Source organism: Microplitis mediator, chromosome 3 (assembly GCF_029852145.1).
Source record: "Microplitis mediator isolate UGA2020A chromosome 3, iyMicMedi2.1, whole genome shotgun sequence".
In the NCBI taxonomy this organism is placed as follows: domain Eukaryota; kingdom Metazoa; phylum Arthropoda; class Insecta; order Hymenoptera; family Braconidae; genus Microplitis; species Microplitis mediator.
The window spans coordinates 25,492,407-25,510,620 of record NC_079971.1 but is presented as its reverse complement, the minus strand read 5'-3'; the positions used below and the strand labels follow the sequence as shown (position 1 = coordinate 25,510,620).

At 34.7% G+C, this 18,214-nt stretch overlaps 8 protein-coding genes across 10 annotated transcripts; 5 read left to right on the top strand and 3 right to left on the bottom strand.

Moving 5' to 3' along the window:
- The first annotated feature begins 1,823 nt into the window (after nucleotides 1-1,823).
- LOC130666066 (chymotrypsin-2-like) lies at nucleotides 1,824-3,406 on the top strand. 2 transcript variants are annotated; one of them, XM_057466720.1, is made up of 4 exons: nucleotides 1,824-1,981; nucleotides 2,041-2,378; nucleotides 2,452-2,703; nucleotides 3,073-3,406. In XM_057466720.1, exons 1-4 carry the CDS (start codon nucleotides 1,921-1,923, stop codon nucleotides 3,211-3,213), a joined length of 792 nt encoding a protein of 263 aa, XP_057322703.1. In that variant the 5' UTR covers nucleotides 1,824-1,920; the 3' UTR covers nucleotides 3,214-3,406. The 2 variants fall into 2 exon arrangements, with proteins under 2 accessions (XP_057322703.1, XP_057322704.1); XM_057466721.1 differs by having other exon boundaries at nucleotides 1,829-1,981; nucleotides 2,044-2,378; nucleotides 3,073-3,391.
- Nucleotides 3,407-3,694: 288 nt separating this feature from the next.
- LOC130666068 (chymotrypsin-1-like) lies at nucleotides 3,695-5,463 on the top strand. The gene is made up of 3 exons (XM_057466722.1): nucleotides 3,695-3,823; nucleotides 3,886-4,472; nucleotides 5,240-5,463. Exons 1-3 carry the CDS (start codon nucleotides 3,766-3,768, stop codon nucleotides 5,378-5,380), a joined length of 786 nt encoding a protein of 261 aa, XP_057322705.1. The 5' UTR covers nucleotides 3,695-3,765; the 3' UTR covers nucleotides 5,381-5,463.
- A 218-nt stretch (nucleotides 5,464-5,681) lies between these two features.
- On the top strand, nucleotides 5,682-7,720 carry LOC130666065 (chymotrypsin-2-like). Its single transcript, XM_057466719.1, has 4 exons — nucleotides 5,682-5,816; nucleotides 5,883-6,217; nucleotides 6,907-7,155; nucleotides 7,237-7,720. The coding sequence occupies exons 1-4, from the start codon at nucleotides 5,756-5,758 to the stop codon at nucleotides 7,387-7,389; spliced, it is 798 nt and encodes a 265-aa protein (XP_057322702.1). The 5' UTR covers nucleotides 5,682-5,755; the 3' UTR covers nucleotides 7,390-7,720.
- Nucleotides 7,449-11,385, bottom strand: LOC130666007 (cytochrome P450 9e2-like). The gene is made up of 2 exons (XM_057466637.1): nucleotides 9,699-11,385; nucleotides 7,449-9,120 (listed from the first exon to the last, which is right to left on the bottom strand). The coding sequence occupies exons 1-2, from the start codon at nucleotides 11,198-11,200 to the stop codon at nucleotides 7,596-7,598; spliced, it is 3,027 nt and encodes a 1,008-aa protein (XP_057322620.1). The 5' UTR covers nucleotides 11,201-11,385; the 3' UTR covers nucleotides 7,449-7,595.
- A 193-nt stretch (nucleotides 11,386-11,578) lies between these two features.
- Nucleotides 11,579-13,601, bottom strand: LOC130666063 (cytochrome P450 9e2-like). Its single transcript, XM_057466716.1, has one exon. The coding sequence runs from the start codon at nucleotides 13,525-13,527 to the stop codon at nucleotides 11,995-11,997; it is 1,533 nt and encodes a 510-aa protein (XP_057322699.1). The 5' UTR covers nucleotides 13,528-13,601; the 3' UTR covers nucleotides 11,579-11,994.
- Nucleotides 13,602-13,980: 379 nt separating this feature from the next.
- Nucleotides 13,981-16,252, top strand: LOC130666064 (sulfide:quinone oxidoreductase, mitochondrial). 2 transcript variants are annotated; one of them, XM_057466717.1, is made up of 8 exons: nucleotides 13,981-14,257; nucleotides 14,326-14,437; nucleotides 14,501-14,725; nucleotides 14,793-14,993; nucleotides 15,054-15,263; nucleotides 15,328-15,514; nucleotides 15,802-16,048; nucleotides 16,113-16,252. In XM_057466717.1, the coding sequence occupies exons 1-8, from the start codon at nucleotides 14,187-14,189 to the stop codon at nucleotides 16,174-16,176; spliced, it is 1,317 nt and encodes a 438-aa protein (XP_057322700.1). In that variant the 5' UTR covers nucleotides 13,981-14,186; the 3' UTR covers nucleotides 16,177-16,252. The 2 variants fall into 2 exon arrangements, with proteins under 2 accessions (XP_057322700.1, XP_057322701.1); XM_057466718.1 differs by lacking the exon at nucleotides 13,981-14,257 and having other exon boundaries at nucleotides 14,326-14,432.
- Nucleotides 16,253-16,452: 200 nt separating this feature from the next.
- LOC130666069 (histone H2A) lies at nucleotides 16,453-17,072 on the bottom strand. Its single transcript, XM_057466723.1, has one exon. The coding sequence runs from the start codon at nucleotides 17,031-17,033 to the stop codon at nucleotides 16,656-16,658; it is 378 nt and encodes a 125-aa protein (XP_057322706.1). The 5' UTR covers nucleotides 17,034-17,072; the 3' UTR covers nucleotides 16,453-16,655.
- Nucleotides 17,073-17,400: 328 nt separating this feature from the next.
- Nucleotides 17,401-17,795, top strand: LOC130666070 (histone H2B-like). Its single transcript, XM_057466724.1, has one exon. The coding sequence runs from the start codon at nucleotides 17,417-17,419 to the stop codon at nucleotides 17,789-17,791; it is 375 nt and encodes a 124-aa protein (XP_057322707.1). The 5' UTR covers nucleotides 17,401-17,416; the 3' UTR covers nucleotides 17,792-17,795.
- Nucleotides 17,796-18,214: the final 419 nt, after the last annotated feature.

The following is an 18,214-nucleotide window of genomic DNA, read 5'->3' as shown; positions in this document are numbered from 1 at the left end:
GCTAGCACTAAATTATTTATACGCGCAAAAGGTTATTTTGATGTAAAAAGCGAAAAAAAACGGAGGATTTATAGTTTCGTAGCTCCAATTAATGTTCTCCGATCGGCAATAACTCAATGTTTTCCCAATACGATAACAATAATTGGACCAAAAGACATGTAAGCGCCCAAATAAGGGAGGCTTCTTTCGCTATATTGACATTTATGAAATTTAGTAGCTTGTTCACGTCATTTTTAGCGATTTCTTATGACAAACTTAAAAATCATCGATCATGTTTCTGTGCGATAATGTAGAGACCGTATTTAGATTAGAAATGAAGTAAAACCGGAGGAATTTGATTTGTTCTCTCTGCGAAAAGTTAGTGAGAGTAAACAAAAAAAAATATGTATAAGTATCTTCCTTGAATAGCAACAAATGTGTCATGAATAAAAAAAAAAGTATTTTTCCTAGGACTTTTTAGGGGTTTTCCTACTAGAGGACATCATAAGGAACAAAAAACGTTCATATTGTGCTGAGTTATTCCCAACAGGAAAAAAGTTACGGGCCATTCTTCATACAATTACATAGACAGCGGCCTCCCCACCTATCTGCACCCATCTGCATATGGATCTGAATTCGAAAAATAAATTTTTCTCAGGACTTTTTAGAGTCTCTCCTATTAGAGGACACCATAATAAACAAAAAACATTTATTAAGATGAGTTATTTCTAACAGAACAAAAGTTACGGGCCACTTTTCATAAAAAGACATAGACAGTGTCATCTGCCCGTATCTGCCTGACGTCGATTACTCATAAAATAATTTTTTCTCAGTGCTTTTTTGGGTTTCTCCTATTAGAGGACACCATAATGAACAAAAAACGTTTTTATTGTGATGAGTTATTTCCAACAGATCAAAAGTTACGGACCACTCTTCATAGAGAAGCATCTTCATTTATCCTGATTTATCTTCATTTATCTTCATATGGGCCTGGACTCGAAAAATAAATTTTTCTCAGGACTTTTTAGGGTTTTCCTACTAGAGGACGTCATAAGGATCAAAAAACGTTTATATTGTACCGAGTTGTTCCCAACAGGGAAAAAATTACGAGCTACTCTTCATAAAATTACATAGACAGTGGCATCCTCACCCATCTTCACCCATCTGCATGTGGGTCTAAATTCAAAAAATAAATTTTTCCCAAGATTTTTTTGGATTTGTCCTATTAGAGGACATCATAAGGAACAAAAAACGTTTTTATTGTGATGAGTTATTTCCAACAGAACAAAAGTTACGGGCTACTAGTCAGTAAAATACATCGCCAGAGTTATTCTAATTTTTTACCAAATCAAAGTCAATCTTGCTGGATTACATCTAAACCAATATTCTAATAGAGCAGTACGTTCTACGGGTTTCGAACACGTCTACTTTGGAAATCAATCATATTTCTCTCTCTTTTTCCATTTCCCAAGTTACTCCAAATAGTCGTGCTCATGACGCGTTACTCAAAATCGTGTCAAATCAACACTCGTAATTTATTTACTTTAATTACATCAGTCTGTTATTCTCAATTTTCACAATTGCAAAGCCAGTTCTTTTACGTCTAATCTCTTTATAAATAGAAATGTCTACTTAATTCCTCAGTAAACTTCCAAACAATGAAAGTATGTAAAAACAAAGATACTATTACCTAAATTTACATCAAAAATTGCTTTCATAGTAAACTTATTAAGTCATAATTATATTTTATTAGGCGTATCTACCAATATTTGCTACTTAATGTCATAAGATACGCAAAGTTTATAAAAATATATCTAGAACATAAGATTATTCATAATTGTGTCTTAGTACAATAAACAATCCAGTCATATATAAGAATGAAAATATTTTTTTTACTCATTCATTAGTCAGTTTTACTCAAATTCCAAAAATAGATAAATTATGTTTACAAAAAGTATTATTAGTGTTCTAACTTTAGCTCTAGTCTTCGCATCATTTCAAGGTAAAGTATTTTTTTCGTCCTTTCAATTCCTTATTTTTAATTAATTCTTTCTTTTAAAGCAGATGTATACGGAAAATCACCCAATAAAATCACTGGCGGTGTACGAGCATTTCTTTATGAGTTTCCATCGATCGTATCAATACGTTTTTACGGACAACAGCTTTGCGCAGGAGTATTTATAACAACAAAACACGTACTAACAGCCGCGCATTGCCTGGCGGAAGACAACTATTTCCAAACTGGCGTCGATTTGTACCCGGCTTCCGAAATAACCATAGGGTCGGGGAGCGATAATTGCTACTTTCCGAAAGTAATCCATAAAATTAAGGGTTTTAGAATCCATCCTCGGTATCTGGGATCATATAACAGAAATATCAATGACATTGCCATCATAACGGTAATTATTATATACTTTTGACTAAGTTGTATTTAACAAATTCAGTTATCCATTGATTTACACTGTTCCATAGTTGGAAAAGCCAATAATTCCTAATCCATTACAACAAATAATAAGATTACCAAGCGTACATACTGGAGTTGGTCTACAGTCTGCAGTCGCTGGATGGGGAACTTCGTATGAAGGCGAAGGAAAACCATCAGAATTACTGAAGAAAGCTTTTGTTAGGACAATAAGTAATGCTGAATGCCAACGTCGTAATCATGTTTTTATTTATAGTGGACAACTTTGTTGTTCTCAAAATTATGGAGTTGGTTTTTGTGACGTAAGTTTACTTATTGTTTTTCTTATATACCCAAAAAGTCACTTTGTCCAGTTTACGTAAGCTTGGAATTCAGCTTGCTCGAAATCTACGCCGGTTATCGGATGGCAAAATGCTAGAAAAAGTTGAAAAACAAGACTTCCATTCTGCTTTCTGTGATCTTGTCTTTGTAGTCAGCAAACTGAACAATAGAAGTTGACGTATCTTTCTTGTCAAATTTCTGAATGAGGTCAATGGCCTACAAACCGATAAGGGACCGGAAACACGTACAGTGATCGGGTACTAGGTCACTGACCTCACATCACGTAGAAGTCTAGAAGCTCGACTCTTTCCTAGATTTTCATCAGATTTAAAGCAAATTTATTTCAATAGGGTGACAGCGGCGGTCCCCTGGTACACGGCGGGGAAGTTATTGGTATCGTATCAATGTCGTTTAATTGCGGTAAAGGGACTCCAGATGTTTACACCCGAGTTCACTCGTACTTACCATGGATAAGAGCAAATATCCAGTAAAAATTTACGACGGCTTTAATACTTAATTTTACTGTATTATATAAATATATATTTTTATTATAAATAAATATTTGATTCCTGTTTTACAATAATTTATTGTTACCTTGCTCATATTCACTCTGACATTAATTGTTTTTAATTTATTATTTCTTTGAGAACGAATAAATTATATTTATAGGTTATCGGTGAGTAAACATGAATTACTCACTCGAAATTAACGTTATTGACTATGTATGATTTATGCCACTAATAATAATTATTTAAAATAATTGATAGTATTGATTCCTTCATCTATTAATCCTGAGATAAACGTAAAAATTTTTTTGATTTATTTTTAGAACTTCGCATTGTTTGTTATGAGAAGCTATTTATTAACGATGATCCATTAAACTTGAATAATTGATGTAATTTAAACAATATAACTTATTGAAACTTGTCTATCCTGAAATATCAAATAATTTATCTTTAAAAAAACTGATAAGGATACTTATAATAACCAGCTTCGAAAAAAACTAAATCATTGTCTTTTGATTTTTCAAATAAATTCTAAAAATGGCGCTCAAAATTACTTGTTTTATATTTACAATTGGTCTTGCGATTCTAACTACAGGTCAGTATTCAAAATTTAACTTCGAAAAGCTGAATTCTAAACTAAATAAATTTTTTTGCCAGAAATATTTTGCAAAGCGCCAAAAAAAATAGTTAACGGTTCAAATGCTGTCATATCTGATTGCCCAGCAATTGCTTCTATACAATACTACAATAGCCATTGGTGCGGCGGAGTTTTTATAACGAGACGTCATATTTTGACAGCGGCCCATTGCTTGGCTATTGTTAATTCTAAAACGAACAGAGTAGAATTGCACGATAAAGATAACATGTCAGTAAAGTCAGGAAGTACTAATTGGCGATATCCTAGATACGTGCATACTATCGAGAAATTCATTATTCATCCAGGATACACGGGAGCTCCACCGAAAAATTCAGATGACATTGGCATCGTGATTTTAACCAAAAATATTTTTCTTGACGCAACACAAAGTATTATTAGATTACCGACTTCGTATACTGCGGGTGGTTTGCATGGAACTGTATTCGGATGGGGATATTTGAAAGAGAAATCAGGTTCGGTTACAGACCGATTGCAGAAAGCTCCTGTTACTACTTTGAGTTATCAAGAATGCTTGCGTAGAGCACCTACGCCTATTGAGCCATCTCATTTGTGCGGAATTTCCAGCAAAGGAATAGGCTTTTGCGATGTAAGTATCTGCAAACTTCCTGGAATGAAAAAACTCAAAAGTTTACAGACAATTATATTTTCGAGCTCTCTAATCTATAAAACAGTGGAAATCCTATATATCAAAGAAATTAACGTACACAGAAAAAAAAATTCTTGACTGAAGGTAAATATTCTTGATTCAAGAAAATTTTTTTGGAGACCCTAAATTTTCTCAGATAAAGTAGAAATCTTTTCGGACCAAGACGAATTTGTTTTAACCAAGACAAATTCTCGTGGCTCAAGAAAATCTTGACTTGGTTCCCGAAAACGTTTGTCTTCAAAAATATTTTCTTGACTCAAGATAACTTTTTTTTCTGTGTAAGAATCCAGCACAGATTTCTGTATAAATTCTTACGTGGGTTTCAATGGAAATCCACAACATGCAAAAATCCATGAGGAAACCTAGTTTAGATTCCTATCTGGACATACATGATTTACCTTGTATATAAAACTTTCACATAGAAACCCAGATTCATGTTTCTATATGGATTTATAACATGGAAATCCAAATATCCAAGTTCCTAAAGTATTTTTTGTGAAGAAATCCAAGCCACAGTTTCCTATATTGATTCCCATGAATCCTTATATAAATCCATAGTGCCCTATATAAATTTTTATGAATTCCAATATAATCCCACATGGATTTTTTTGATAGGAAAGTTTTGAGGTTGGCCCACGGAGTCAACCGTTTTTCAGTTTTTTTTATTAATGATAAATAATCAATTAATCAATTGAATTCAATTACAGGGTGACAGTGGCGGCCCTCTGATTAGCAATGGACAAGTAATTGGCGTAGTTTCAATGGGTTGGGAATGCGGTTCAGGACTACCGGATATTTATACCCGCGTTTATTCATATTACTCCTGGATTCATAGCGTAATTTATTGAAAAGATTCAAAAAGACACTTACAGTTTCTGATGTTGACTAAAATAGTTTTTGTTTGATAAAATATTTCAGCGTTAATTGTAAAAAATGCTTAATTTAAGTAATAAATAATTATTAATATCATTCTTTTTCTTCACGATTTGATTTATTGTTATTGATAATAATTATAATTATTTATATGACCGTGAATGCCCGTGATTAATGATATTTTTAATTTTAATGACCTATTATTTATTACATACTCGTGTTTAAATTATTTGTTGATGATTCATTGTTGGCATTCTAAATTTGATAAGAATAATTATAAAAACCAGCGGTGGAAAAATTTTTCATTCATTACAGCATCCATTTATTAATTAATTTCAACGAAGTTTATCATGACTCCATTAAAATTTATTTATTTTCCTTTCGTTATTGGAATAATTCTCATACCTCACGGTAAGTAATTTATATTTTTATTTAAAAATTTTTTAATAAGTTAATTTTCGAATTTTTTGTGAGCAGAAATTTATGGAAAACGGCCTAATAAAATAGTCAATGGTACCGATGCAGCGATAACTGATTTTCCCGGAATGGTTTCTATTCAAAATTGGGGATTTCATTTTTGCGGCGGAGTTTTAATAACAAAACGTCACGTTTTGACAGCAGCTCATTGTTTGACAAATGTTGACGGCACATCGAAATTAGTACGATTGCTGGACAAAGATGCATTTACAGTCGCAACTGGAAGTAGTAATTGTCAAAAACCTGAGCATGTTTACAATATAGAAAGATTTGATGTTCATCCACACTACATCGTACGACCACCTCAAGTTTATAATGACATTGGTATCATAACAGTAAGTAATGATGAATCATTTATTCTCAAAATTGCACAGAAAAAAGATTTCTTAGAACAAGTAACAATTTTTTTCTGTGTGGTTTCCGAAAACGTTTGTCTTCCAAAATACTTTCTTGGCTCAACCCAGGTCAAAAATAAAACTTGATTTAGACTTGGTTTACAAAGTCGAAATTTGGAGCCGTTTTTCACAAGACAAACTCGACTTTTTTTACGGAGGTATGAAATATATTAAGTTTTCGCTTTGGTTTAGACTTAACTGGCTTACTTAGTCACGATTTAAGACGAAAAAGTCTAAATCAAGTCGACACTGACTTGATGTAGACTTACTCGACTTAAATTATAAGTCGAAAAAGTCAGAACTAAGGTGAAATAATTTTGATATATTAAGGCGAAAGTAAGGCGAATAAATGACTTTTTTTCGACTTGATTTAGCAAGTCAAAAGTAATGTGAATGACTATCGTGCTCAAAGTAAAGACGAATAAGTTGAAACTAAGATGAAAAAAGTTCGAAAAGTTGAAAAAAAATTAAATTTAAGTCGAAAAAGTCGAGATCTTATCAAAAAATCGTCTGCAAATCGATAACTTCAAAAGAAAATAAGGCGAAGCGAACCTGAATCAAGTTTTATTTTTGACCCGGGAAAATACCTTTTTTTTCTGTGGTATTAATTAATAAGAGATAAATTTCAGCTAGCAGAAGATATCATTGTTGATGAAAAACAACGACCTATGAGACTTTCAACTTTGTACTGTGGTGCTGGTCAGTATGCGACAGTAGTAGGATGGGGATTTTTGCATGAGGGAGGTGGTACTACAGCCAAATTACAAAAGGCCCCGGTAATTACTTTGAGTAATACAGAATGCATACGACGACTTCCTCACCCGATTGGAAAACACCAAATTTGTGGATTTTATAAAGACGGAGTAGGTTTTTGTGACGTAAGTATTTGTTTTATTTGTTATGATGAATTTTGATTAGTAAGAATAATTAAGTGACTTACTTACTTTATGTGATAACAGGGTGACAGCGGTGGCCCTTTGATCAGCAATGGACAAGTAGTTGGCGTCGTTTCGATGGGATACGAATGCGGAGCGGGACTTCCGGATATTTATACGCGGGTGCATTCATACTTACCTTGGATTTATAGGACAGTTTTTAAATTTAAAAGATAAATATAATATTTATAACTAGGATATCTCATATAATGTAATATAGAATCGATGAATAAATGTAATAGAAAGCGTATTTTTTTATTTGCTATCGATCGATTACAAAAATCCTGACTATGCAGTAGCTACTATACTTACAATCAGCACAGAAAATTATTAGAAGCATATCGATTATTGGTTTTATAGTCTTTTAATATATAACAAAGTTATTATTGTCTTGGTGTAATGTCCAACCAGAAGCCCCCTTCAGCCATTAAAGCGAAACTCTTTTTGCTTAATCTCATTGGCAGAATCATTTTTTTAGCAGGTTTTATATTACACTTTGCAAGAAGATGAAAGAAGAGAACTTTTATTTCTAGAAGAGCGAAACGATTTCCAATGCACATTCTGGGCCCGACTCCAAAAGGAAAATAAGCTGATGTATTCAGGCTGTCTTTGGCTTCTCCGATGAATCGTTCGGGGGTAAAATTGTCCGGGTCTGGAAAATATTGTGGATCTCGATGGATTGACCAAACTGGTACCCAAAGATTATCACCGGGTTTTACAAGCAGGGGTTTTGAACCAGGTAGAGTTGGAGGCAGCTCGAAACTCTTGGTACAAAGTCTGTCCATAAATCCGGCTATTGGATACAATCGCAAAGTCTCGTTAACGACAGCATCAAGATAGATCATGCTGTTGATTGCTTCGTAAGTTGGATCCCCATCACATTTTTCCAGAACTTGATCTACTTCTTTTTGAAGTTTTTCTTGAATTTCTGGATGCGACGCTATCTCATGAGCGGCGAAACACATGAGAGTTGCCGTGGAATCAAAACCACCGAAGAAGAAAATAAACGCTTGAGATGTCATGCTTTCAATGCTGAGTTCAGGTGTTTTGGAACCTGGTTTACTGCCTCTTGTCTCCATCATCAGTTGGATCATGTCAGGCCTATTGATTCCTTTTGCGTCTCTTGTGGCTATTGTGTCTCGTACCAAATCATAGAAAAACTTTTCAGTCTTGGTATCGAATAGTTTAATACTCAATAATCTGGCTATTGTTGGAAATGAACGAACTATAAAAAATTTCAAAGTCTTTAGGCCGTCGAAAGTAGTTGCGTTTCTACCAAGAACGTAAAAATCATTGTCAGGGTTATTCATTGAGTCAACAGACACACCAAAAGCACATGTCGCGATGGTATCATTTGTGTATCGAGTAAAAATGTCTTTAGAATTGAACGGTTGTTTTTTTTCCGATTGTTTCACCAAACAGTCACCAAAAGTATCAGCACACTGGGACATTAATTTGAACATGGCTTTCATTTTGCTTGACGTAAATGCAGGAGTCAGCAGAGTCCGTATTTCCCGCCACTGGTCACCACGCAGAGAAAATAGGTTGTTGCTGAACAAAGGATCTACTTTAGGATCAGCGAAACTGCGGTGATCCATAAAATGATCAAAGTACTTAACTGTCACAGTCTTAATCAAATCCAAATCACGAAGCATCGTCACACGAGTGGTAAATTCGAAAAATCCCACGTATTTAGCTTCACTGTGTGTCTTATAAGCATTTGTTACATTGTCAACAAACGTTTTCCTTCTAAATACTACCGGAGCCATGTTTCCAAAAAGTATAAGAGGTTTTGAATGAGGAATTCCATATTTAGCAAAATAGTTTTCACGGGAGAAAAAGTAATAAGCAACAAATAGTCCAGCTAAAATAGCTAAGACTGTTGACCAAGACACTTCAAACATGTTTCAATTGTAAATTATCATTTGGCTGAGTATAATTTTATATGACGCGTGCACACACTGCACGTAATGATTACTAGTAGTGCTCACTCGGTTTTGCGAATCAACAGAGCTGCGACCTTGAAGCAATCAATGCGTCGAGAGTTAACAAGAGTCATCAAGATCCCGCTTTAAATTCTCAATTGCATCATCAGTAGCAATATTCCTTAATATAATTATGTTTATATTGAATATATCTTCCACGCAAGCTAAGCGTGACCAGAATAATAAGATTAATATACATTTTAATTAAATTCATATTTACCTTCATTTAAATACCGGTTTCTCATCGCTTTCAGTCATTCATTGCTACAAATAATTATGATTATGATAACGACATCAGTATCGAGATAAGATAACAGATTAAAACTTTTTTTTAATACTTTGTTGACGATTGATACTTGACTGTTGATAAAATCAATTTATCAACGTCAAGTAATTGTGCAGGTAAATGAAAAATTTTCAGATATTATTAATAATAATTTTTTCAAAATATGTATGATTAGATATATTACGAGTGATCGATGATTAATTAAAAAATCTCACTCTCTTGATTGTATTTCTAACCAGAAGCCACCTTCGGCCATCAAAAAAATATTCGATTTACTAAATTGTATTGGTAGAATCATTTTATCAGAAATCTTGATAGTACATTTAGCAAGAAGATAGAAGAAGAGAACTTTTATTTCTAAAAGAGCGAAACGATTTCCAATGCACATTCTGGGTCCAACTCCAAAAGGCAAATAAGCTGACGTATTCAGGTCGTCTTTGGCGTCTCCGATGAATCGTTCAGGAATAAATTTCTCCGGGTCTGGAAAATATTGTGGATCTCGATGGATCGCCCAAACTGGTACCCAAATATTGTCTCCGGATTTTACCGAAACTGGTTTTGATCCAGGTAGGGTTGGAGGTAACTCAAAATTTTTGGTACAAACTCTATCTATTGCTACTTGAATAGGATACTTTCGAAGAGCCTCATTGACAACGGCATCAAGATAAATCATGCTGTTGATTGCTTCGTAAGTTGGATCCCCATCACATTTTTCTAGAACTTGGTCTATTTCTTTTTGAAGTTTCTCTTGGATTTCTGGATGAGACGCGATCTCGTGAGCGGCAAAACACATGAGAGTTGATGTAGAATCAAAGCCACCGAAGAAGAAAACAAACGCTTGAGATGTCATACTTTCAATGCTAAGTTCAGGTGTTTTGGAACCTGGGTTATTGCCCCTTGCTTCCATCATCAGTTGGATCATATCTGGTCGGTAGATGCCTTTTGCGTCTCTTGTAGCGATTGTATCGCGTACTAAGTCATAGAAAAACTTCTCCACTTCCCTTTCAATTACCTTGACACGAAATAGCTTAGCTAGTTTTGGAAAAGATGATGAAATGAAAAACTTCAATGCTTTTATACCCACAAAACTAGTTCCCTTCTTTCCAAAAACATAAAAATCATTGTCAGGATTGTTCATTGAGTCAACAGATACACCAAAAGCACAGGTTGCGATCGTATCATTGGTATAACGCGTAAAAATATCTTTCGAGTTAAATTCAATTGAGTTGTTTTGCGCTTGACCTACTAAATAGTCTGAAAAATTACTCGCACACTCGGACATCAATTTAAACATTCCCTTCATTTTGCTGGACGTAAAAGCTGGGCTAAGTAGAGTCCGAATTTGTCGCCACCGGTCCCCACTCAGGCTCAATAAATTGTTTCCCAACAACGGCTCCATTTCGGGATCTGACAAACTTTTGTGGTCCACAAAGTGGTCGAAATTCTTTACTGTAATACTCTTTATTAATTCCAAATCACGAATCATTATCACTGGAGAAGTAAAATTAAAAAATCCAACAAATTTAGCTTCCGAATTACAATTGTAAGTGTCATTAATTAAATCAACGCCAGTCGCTTTCCGAAATATTATTTTTCCCATATTTCCGAAGAATGGAAAAGGTTTCTTATGAGGGATTCCATGTTTTTCAAAAAAATTTTTACGAAAAAATAAATAATATATAGTTATTAGTCCCACGATTGCTAAAAATACTTCCATGATTATCACTATTTCAATCAACAAAAACTCACTGTTTACTTCCAGATATAAGTTATATTTACAAGTTACGTGTGCAAGTATCGGCGTGGTTAGCCTTGATAATCTACGAGTTGCCTTTGAATAAAAAAGTGTTGACCATCCTTCTGCGCCAGAGCAGATGATTATTTAAGTGGGAGTAGCGTTACGTCATCGCCTCAGCGTTAAATGATAACTAACAAATAAAGTAGTCAATTGATGTTTTACTTTAGTTATAGTAATCCCGACGAAAAAGTCGTTCTAAAATCGATAGTGGGGGTATAGGAAATACGTACTAACTAATGGTAGTGGGAGGACGACTTTTTGCTCGGGACGACTATAACGAATAACAACTTTAAAATAAACACAGCAAGATTATTTTTTTATTAATAGATTTGATTACATACATACATATAAAGTACAAATAAATATATACATACACAGAAAAAAATTAACTATATAAATTGAGAATGACAAGTAATAATAATGATAAAGTGATCAGTAAATACCATCATTCTAAATAGTAATTTTTTCATTTATGATTTAAACGTGAATAATTACAGAATAAGTATGAAAATTTATTGTCTATGTAAGAAAAATTACTATTTGAACTTTAAAAATCGTAACTGATACTTAGAAAATAGACGACACGTAATATAAAATTTAACTATTTGAATGTTAAAATTCCCCATATTGACAACCGGGTTCCGGGTTATAATTTCAAATAGTAATTTTTAAAGTTTATTTTTTTCTGTGTAGAAGTTTACATTTAATTCATTTTATTTATCAATTTTTCTTGGGTGAATTTCAAGCCAAAATCCACCTTCTGCAGTTACGGCAACGGAAGAGGAACTGATCCTCATTGGCAGAATCATTTTCTTCGCTGGTTTGATATTGCACTTGGCCAAAAGTTGGAAAAGCAGCACTTTAGTTTCCAAAAGTGCAAATCGGTTTCCGATGCACATTCGGGGTCCGACTCCGAAAGGAAAGTAGGCTGATGTGTTGACATTTTTCTTTTCTTCTCCCAGAAATCGGTTCGGATCAAATTTTTCGGGCTCGGGATAATATTCTGGGTTCCTGTGAATCGCCCACATTGGAAGCAAAACAGCGCTTCCGGCTTCGAGAGTGTACGACTTAGCTCCAGGTACAGCAGGAGGGAGTTCGAAGTTTTTGGTACACACGCGATCTACTGCAACTACCACTGGATACAATCGCAATGCTTCGTATATAACAGCTTCAAGATACTGCATACTAGTAATAGCTTCGTAAGTCGGTTCTCCGTTACATTTCTCCAGCACTTGGTCTATTTCGGCTTGCAATTCCGTTTGAACGTCAGAATTGGCAGCAATCTCATGGGCAGCGAAACACATTAGCGTTGACGTAGTGTCGAAACCCGCGAAGAAAAATATGAATGCTTGGGATGTCATATTTTCTATCGTTAGTTCAGGTTTCTTGGACCCTGGCTCATGGTTCCTTGTTTCCATCATCAGCTGTATCATATCCGGTCGATAAATACCTTTTTCGTCTCTCGCTGCAATTGTGTCTCGCACCAGGTTCAAAAAGAATGAATCCGCGGCTTTGTCAAACAATTTGATACCAAGTAATTTCATTACTTTCGGAAAAGTCATTGCGAAAACGAACTTGAGCATTTGAAGACCCTCGAAATTAGTAACTCTTTTTCCAAGAACATAAAATTCATTGTCGGGATTCTTCATTGAGTCAACAGAAATACCAAAAGCACATGTAGCAATTGTATCATTAGTGTAACGGGAGAAAATATCCTTGGAATTGAATTCCGTGAGTCCTTTCTGCGATTGATCCACCAAAAAATCAGAAAAATTATTAGCACACTCGGACATCAATTTGAACATGGCTTTCATTTTACTGGATGTAAACGCAGGAGTCAACAGATTCCGAATTTCCCGCCACTGATCACCTTTCAAAGAAAATAGATTGTTACTGAACAAAGGCTCAGCTTCAGGGTCCGTAAAACTGCGATGATCCACAAAGTGTTCGAAATTCTTCACTGTTATATTTTTTAGAATATCCAAATCACGAATCATTATAAGAGGTTTGTTGAACTCATAGAATCCAATATATTTAGCAGAATTGTCATGACTGTATGTTTTCATTGTTTGATTGACGATTGATATTTTTTTCAGTATTACCTGAGCAACATCGTAGAGAATTGAGTGCCGTTCTATGTACGGGATTCCATATTTTTTGAAATGTGTGTCTTTAGCAAAAAATATGTATTTTATAAGAATCAAACCGATTATTATAGACAGCAAAACAGTCCATGAAATATCCATTGTTTTCCTGATAAGGAGTTTTACTACGCGTGCAGTTTTATTGAACGCGCAAAAGTGTACTGCCTCAGAAAATGCGATTCATTGGCAACCAGCTTCCCACTCTCGAGGCATATTATCAGTACGTTGTAAGACAATAAGCACTTGCAAGAAAAACTCATGCAGCGATTACCAAGAACTAATTTTTTATGCTAATTTTCAGAATGACTGTACAGTTTTTCAAGCAAAAAAACTAATTGCTAATTACTGAACAAAACATACATCTAAAATAAACAGAAAATGAGTATCTAGCTGATAAAAATTGCTTTTCTTTTCATTTCTTGTATTCAAAAGCCGCGAATATAAAAAACAAATGCAATCTACAGCTGCATTGTCGGTAAAAAAGGTCTTGTTGTCACGAAAGTCGGTAATATCACTTCCTATTTGAGGTTCTTAAGGGAATAAATAATCGATATTTAGGTTAATTTATATTTGTGTAAAAATATATAGCTTTCACCTGCAAAGTTTATGAATTGTGTGAATAAAAATATTCTGCGCAAATCAGTGCTATCAATTTTTGTCTAAAGATAAAAACAACTGGGTCATTTTTTATCACTTCTTTTAAAATTACAATAATAAGAGTAAATATTTAAATAATAAAAAAAATAAATATTCAAATAAAAATGATTACTGCGACGAATTTAAAAATTTTGACTAAAATCTCTGTAAATGTAACTCGAGAAATTCATCACAGGTAAATTTAAATATTCAAAATTATAAATTAATAATTGACTAAGTAAATTTAATAAACAAATTTTCTAGTTGCAAAGTTCTAGTAATTGGAGGTGGGACCGGAGGCTGCAGTATGGCAGCAAAGCTTTCAAATAAATTTGACACTTCCCCAAATCATGTGATAGTTTTAGAACCAAGTGAGGTACTAAATTATTATTGTATCTATTAATCGAATGTATAAATAAATTGTCATATATTTTTTAAGGTACACTATTATCAGCCCATGTTCACATTAATTGGCGGGGGATTAAAAAAATTTGAATCGTCAAAGAAGCCGATGGCTGCTGTGCTACCGAAAAAGGCCCAATGGATCAAGGACAGCGCGATGTCTTTTCAACCGGAGTCAAATAAAGTTGTCACCAGTAATGGCGATACAATTGAATATCAGCTGATGATTGTCGCTATGGGTCTACAATTATATTGGGACAAAGTAAATTTACGTAAAATGTCAACTAATTCATTAGTAATAATAATAATTATTAAATAAATTTATTCAGATTCCAGGACTGATAGACGGCCTGAAGAATCCCGACTCTCAAGTCTGCTCAATTTACGCTCCCGAAACGGTGACGGAAGTATTTAAAAAAATAGAGAGAACTTCTAAAGGTTCCGCGGTTTTTACTTTTCCAAACACTCCGGTAAAATGTCCCGGAGCGCCACAGAAAATTGTGTATTTGGCGGAAGATTATTGGAGCAAAGTAAGTCATCTGATAAATTATTTTGTCGAATAATTGATTCAAGTTTGGGTATTTTTTCAGAAAAATAAACGGAATGATATAGAGGTAATTTATAATACATCACTCCCAGTAATATTTGGAGTTAAAAAATACGCCGATGCCCTCTGGGAAGTTTGCAAAACTCGTAATATCGAAGTAAATACGCAGACATGTTTGACTGAGGTTAAAGGAGACGATAAAGAAGCTATTTTTGTTGATTTGAAAAATCCAGATAACAAATTTACGCAGAAAGTATGACGTCTATTGATATAAACAAATGATTAGATAAATATTTATTTACTCATATATATTTTAGTATTCATTTTTGCATGTGACTCCACCGATGGGTCCGCCGGATATTTTAAGAGAACACACTTCGCTGACAAATGAAGCCGGGTTTCTGAGCGTTGATCCAAAAACTCTACAGCACACGAAATATAAAAATATTTACGGTCTAGGGGATTGTACGTCGACTCCAAATTCTAAAACAATGGCAGCAATTGGTAAATTGGAAAATACAAGGAAATTTGTTACAGTCGAATTCTATTAAGTCTGAGGGTTTGTCAAAAATTTCCTGGAAATTTAGATTTTTTTAATGCCCCGTCTTCATAAATTTGTGTCGATCCCCATGGATTCTTATGTGAATTAATAGTTTCCGACATGGATTTTTTAAATTTGTAGTAAAATGTGGGTAAAGATTGAGGGGAAGTTGAGGCTTATTGGAATTCGTCTGCAATGGCATCCTAATAATTGGAGATTTATTGACTCATTTATTCATTTTATAAATCAGCTTCACAGTCAAAAGTCTTATATGACAATATAATGAACGACCTGGCGGGTAAAAAATCAAAATCTGAGTACAATGGATACGCATCATGTCCGCTGGTTACCGCACCCGGAAAATGTATTCTAGCTGAATTTGACTACAACCTACAGCCGCGGGAAACCTTCCCCGTGGATCAGAAAAACGAGTATTGGGCCATGTTTATTATGAAGAAAGATTTTTTTCCTTTTCTCTATTGGAATTTTATGCTCAAGTGAGTTACAGTTTACTGACTCAAATTATGGCTACTTCTTAACTAATTTATTTTTTTTTTTCAGGGGACGGTGGAATGGTCCAGAGCTCATCAGAAAATGCCTATCGATATTTAAATTTAACAAATAAGGTTTCAAAATATGAATAAGTGTAGGATATACTGTTATTTGTACATAATTTAATATATTTATTTATATGGAAAAAATTTTCTTATTCAACTTCGAATTTAAGGCGCGCAGTAAACTAATCCTAGCAATCCTAATCCTCGATAAAAAATCCCACTGAGAGCTGATCTCACATCTAAAAGATTCTAATAACAAAAAGCCTAAATCAAGTTGCTACGATGGTAATTGAACCATTTATAGGTTAGATCAGGGGTAATTGACATCAGTTGACATGGAACTAAATTTGATTATTTGTCATGTAGGTTTTAAGTTAACAAAAAATTTTGCAAACTAGAACAAGTCAAAATTAGGCAGAATGTGATCAGGCAGTCATAAATTATTTCTTTAGGATTAATGATACCACTTGGTAAATTTTCTTAGTATGAAAAAATTGGTGGCCCTGAAAAGGGCCGTTTTGTTTTTTTATTTGAATTGATGTTTAATTTAAGAGCTGCTTTTTTCGGTTTTCTTGGGCAACAAGACAGCTTGGATGTTGGGTAGAACTCCACCTTGAGCGATGGTGACTCCAGAGAGAAGTTTGTTCAACTCCTCGTCGTTACGGATGGCCAGCTGGAGATGACGTGGGATGATACGAGTCTTCTTGTTGTCACGAGCAGCGTTACCTGCCAACTCGAGAACTTCAGCGGCCAGATATTCCATAACAGCTGCGAGGTAGACTGGGGCCCCAGCTCCAACACGTTCTGCGTAGTTGCCTTTGCGCAACATACGATGGATACGACCGACTGGGAACTGGAGTCCAGCGCGACTTGAACGGGTCTTTGACTTTCCCTTTGCCTTTCCTCCTTTACCACGACCAGACATGATGATGAGTTTGGAAATTGAAAGTATCAATACAAGCGAAGAGAGCGAACTCTGAGAGCGATTTAAAAAAAAAGTCGCCCGTCGCAATTTATTCATATACTTTTTCGCCGGAACCAGCGACCCAATAGCAAGCGCGCTTCTATCCCCTCCACCTTATTCTGCGCTCCCATTGGCTCGCAGGTCCCGATTTTTGTTTACTATTGTTATTATTTTTCAGCCGTCGGTACCAGCGCACCAATGAGATTACGTTTATCCCCTCCACTTACTTTTGAGCGATTTCATTGGCTCGCAGTTACCGATTCAAAAATTATGGTGCCGTTGCCGAAGGCAATTTTTCGCCAAAATCCGACTTGTCTTTAAAGTCAGTTTATCTCCACGTTATCATGCCGCCTAAACCCAGTGGTAAAGCCGTCAAGAAGTCTGGCAAAGCCCAGAAAAACATCACCAAGAGTGACAAGAAAGGGCGCAAGAAGAAGCGTAAGGAAAGTTACGCCATCTACATCTACAAGGTCTTGAAGCAGGTCCACCCTGACACTGGAGTCTCCAGCAAGGCCATGAGCATCATGAACAGCTTCGTCAACGACATCTTCGAGCGGATCGCCGCTGAAGCTTCAAGACTTGCGCACTACAACAAGCGTTCCACCATCACCTCCCGGGAAATTCAAACTGCAGTCCGTCTTCTGCTTCCTGGTGAATTGGCAAAACACGCCGTCAGTGAAGGAACCAAAGCTGTCACTAAATACACTAGCTCCAAATAAATTGCCTGATCCTCAATAAAAACAAAACGGCCCTTTTCAGGGCCACCAAATTTTTTAAAACGTATTTCTTTCAAGTTTTAAATTAATATTTGAACAACAATTTAAAATTGATTAGATAATCATTGGTCATTGAATAAACTTCGAATAAAAAAATGTTATAAACTGTCTCTCACTATATGGTGAGACATTAATTTAAATTTTTAAGATACAGATTCCAAGCTGTACAATTTTTTTCAATATTGCACATCTATTGAAAGTCTATAGAAACTTTAATCTTAAGACATAGTCTTACAGCGATTGTCGATTCAGCCCACAATTAATTCACAGTAACCTTGTGAATTAGAGTTTCTAAATTAAATAAATTTTTATAATAAAAAGTATTATTTCATTAGTTAGTAACTCGGCGCCTTTTAAAATGAGTCT

What these genes read in the sequence shown, in the direction of transcription:
- LOC130666066 (XM_057466720.1), top strand. Translation starts at nt 1,921, where the DNA reads ATGTTTACAAAAAGTATTATTAGTGTTCTAACTTTAGCTCTAGTCTTC. An exon ending in ATGACATTGCCATCATAACG is followed by an intron (nt 2,379 to 2,451) that starts GTAATTATTATA and finishes ACTGTTCCATAG; the next exon opens with TTGGAAAAGCCAATAATTCC. An exon ending in ATGGAGTTGGTTTTTGTGAC is followed by an intron (nt 2,704 to 3,072) that starts GTAAGTTTACTT and finishes TTATTTCAATAG; the next exon opens with GGTGACAGCGGCGGTCCCCT.
- LOC130666068 (XM_057466722.1), top strand. Translation starts at nt 3,766, where the DNA reads ATGGCGCTCAAAATTACTTGTTTTATATTTACAATTGGTCTTGCGATT. An exon ending in TCTTGCGATTCTAACTACAG is followed by an intron (nt 3,824 to 3,885) that starts GTCAGTATTCAA and finishes TTTTTTTGCCAG; the next exon opens with AAATATTTTGCAAAGCGCCA. An exon ending in AAGGAATAGGCTTTTGCGAT is followed by an intron (nt 4,473 to 5,239) that starts GTAAGTATCTGC and finishes ATTCAATTACAG; the next exon opens with GGTGACAGTGGCGGCCCTCT.
- LOC130666065 (XM_057466719.1), top strand. Translation starts at nt 5,756, where the DNA reads ATGACTCCATTAAAATTTATTTATTTTCCTTTCGTTATTGGAATAATT. An exon ending in AATAATTCTCATACCTCACG is followed by an intron (nt 5,817 to 5,882) that starts GTAAGTAATTTA and finishes TTTTGTGAGCAG; the next exon opens with AAATTTATGGAAAACGGCCT. An exon ending in ACGGAGTAGGTTTTTGTGAC is followed by an intron (nt 7,156 to 7,236) that starts GTAAGTATTTGT and finishes ATGTGATAACAG; the next exon opens with GGTGACAGCGGTGGCCCTTT.
- LOC130666007 (XM_057466637.1), bottom strand. Translation starts at nt 11,200, where the DNA reads ATGGAAGTATTTTTAGCAATCGTGGGACTAATAACTATATATTATTTA. An exon ending in TTAGAAATACAATCAAGAGA is followed by an intron (nt 9,121 to 9,698) that starts GTGAGATTTTTT and finishes AATTTACAATTG; the next exon opens with AAACATGTTTGAAGTGTCTT.
- LOC130666063 (XM_057466716.1), bottom strand. Translation starts at nt 13,527, where the DNA reads ATGGATATTTCATGGACTGTTTTGCTGTCTATAATAATCGGTTTGATT.
- LOC130666064 (XM_057466717.1), top strand. Translation starts at nt 14,187, where the DNA reads ATGATTACTGCGACGAATTTAAAAATTTTGACTAAAATCTCTGTAAAT. An exon ending in ATAACAAATTTACGCAGAAA is followed by an intron (nt 15,264 to 15,327) that starts GTATGACGTCTA and finishes TATATATTTTAG; the next exon opens with TATTCATTTTTGCATGTGAC. An exon ending in TAAAACAATGGCAGCAATTG is followed by an intron (nt 15,515 to 15,801) that starts GTAAATTGGAAA and finishes TTTATAAATCAG; the next exon opens with CTTCACAGTCAAAAGTCTTA.
- LOC130666069 (XM_057466723.1), bottom strand. Translation starts at nt 17,033, where the DNA reads ATGTCTGGTCGTGGTAAAGGAGGAAAGGCAAAGGGAAAGTCAAAGACC.
- LOC130666070 (XM_057466724.1), top strand. Translation starts at nt 17,417, where the DNA reads ATGCCGCCTAAACCCAGTGGTAAAGCCGTCAAGAAGTCTGGCAAAGCC.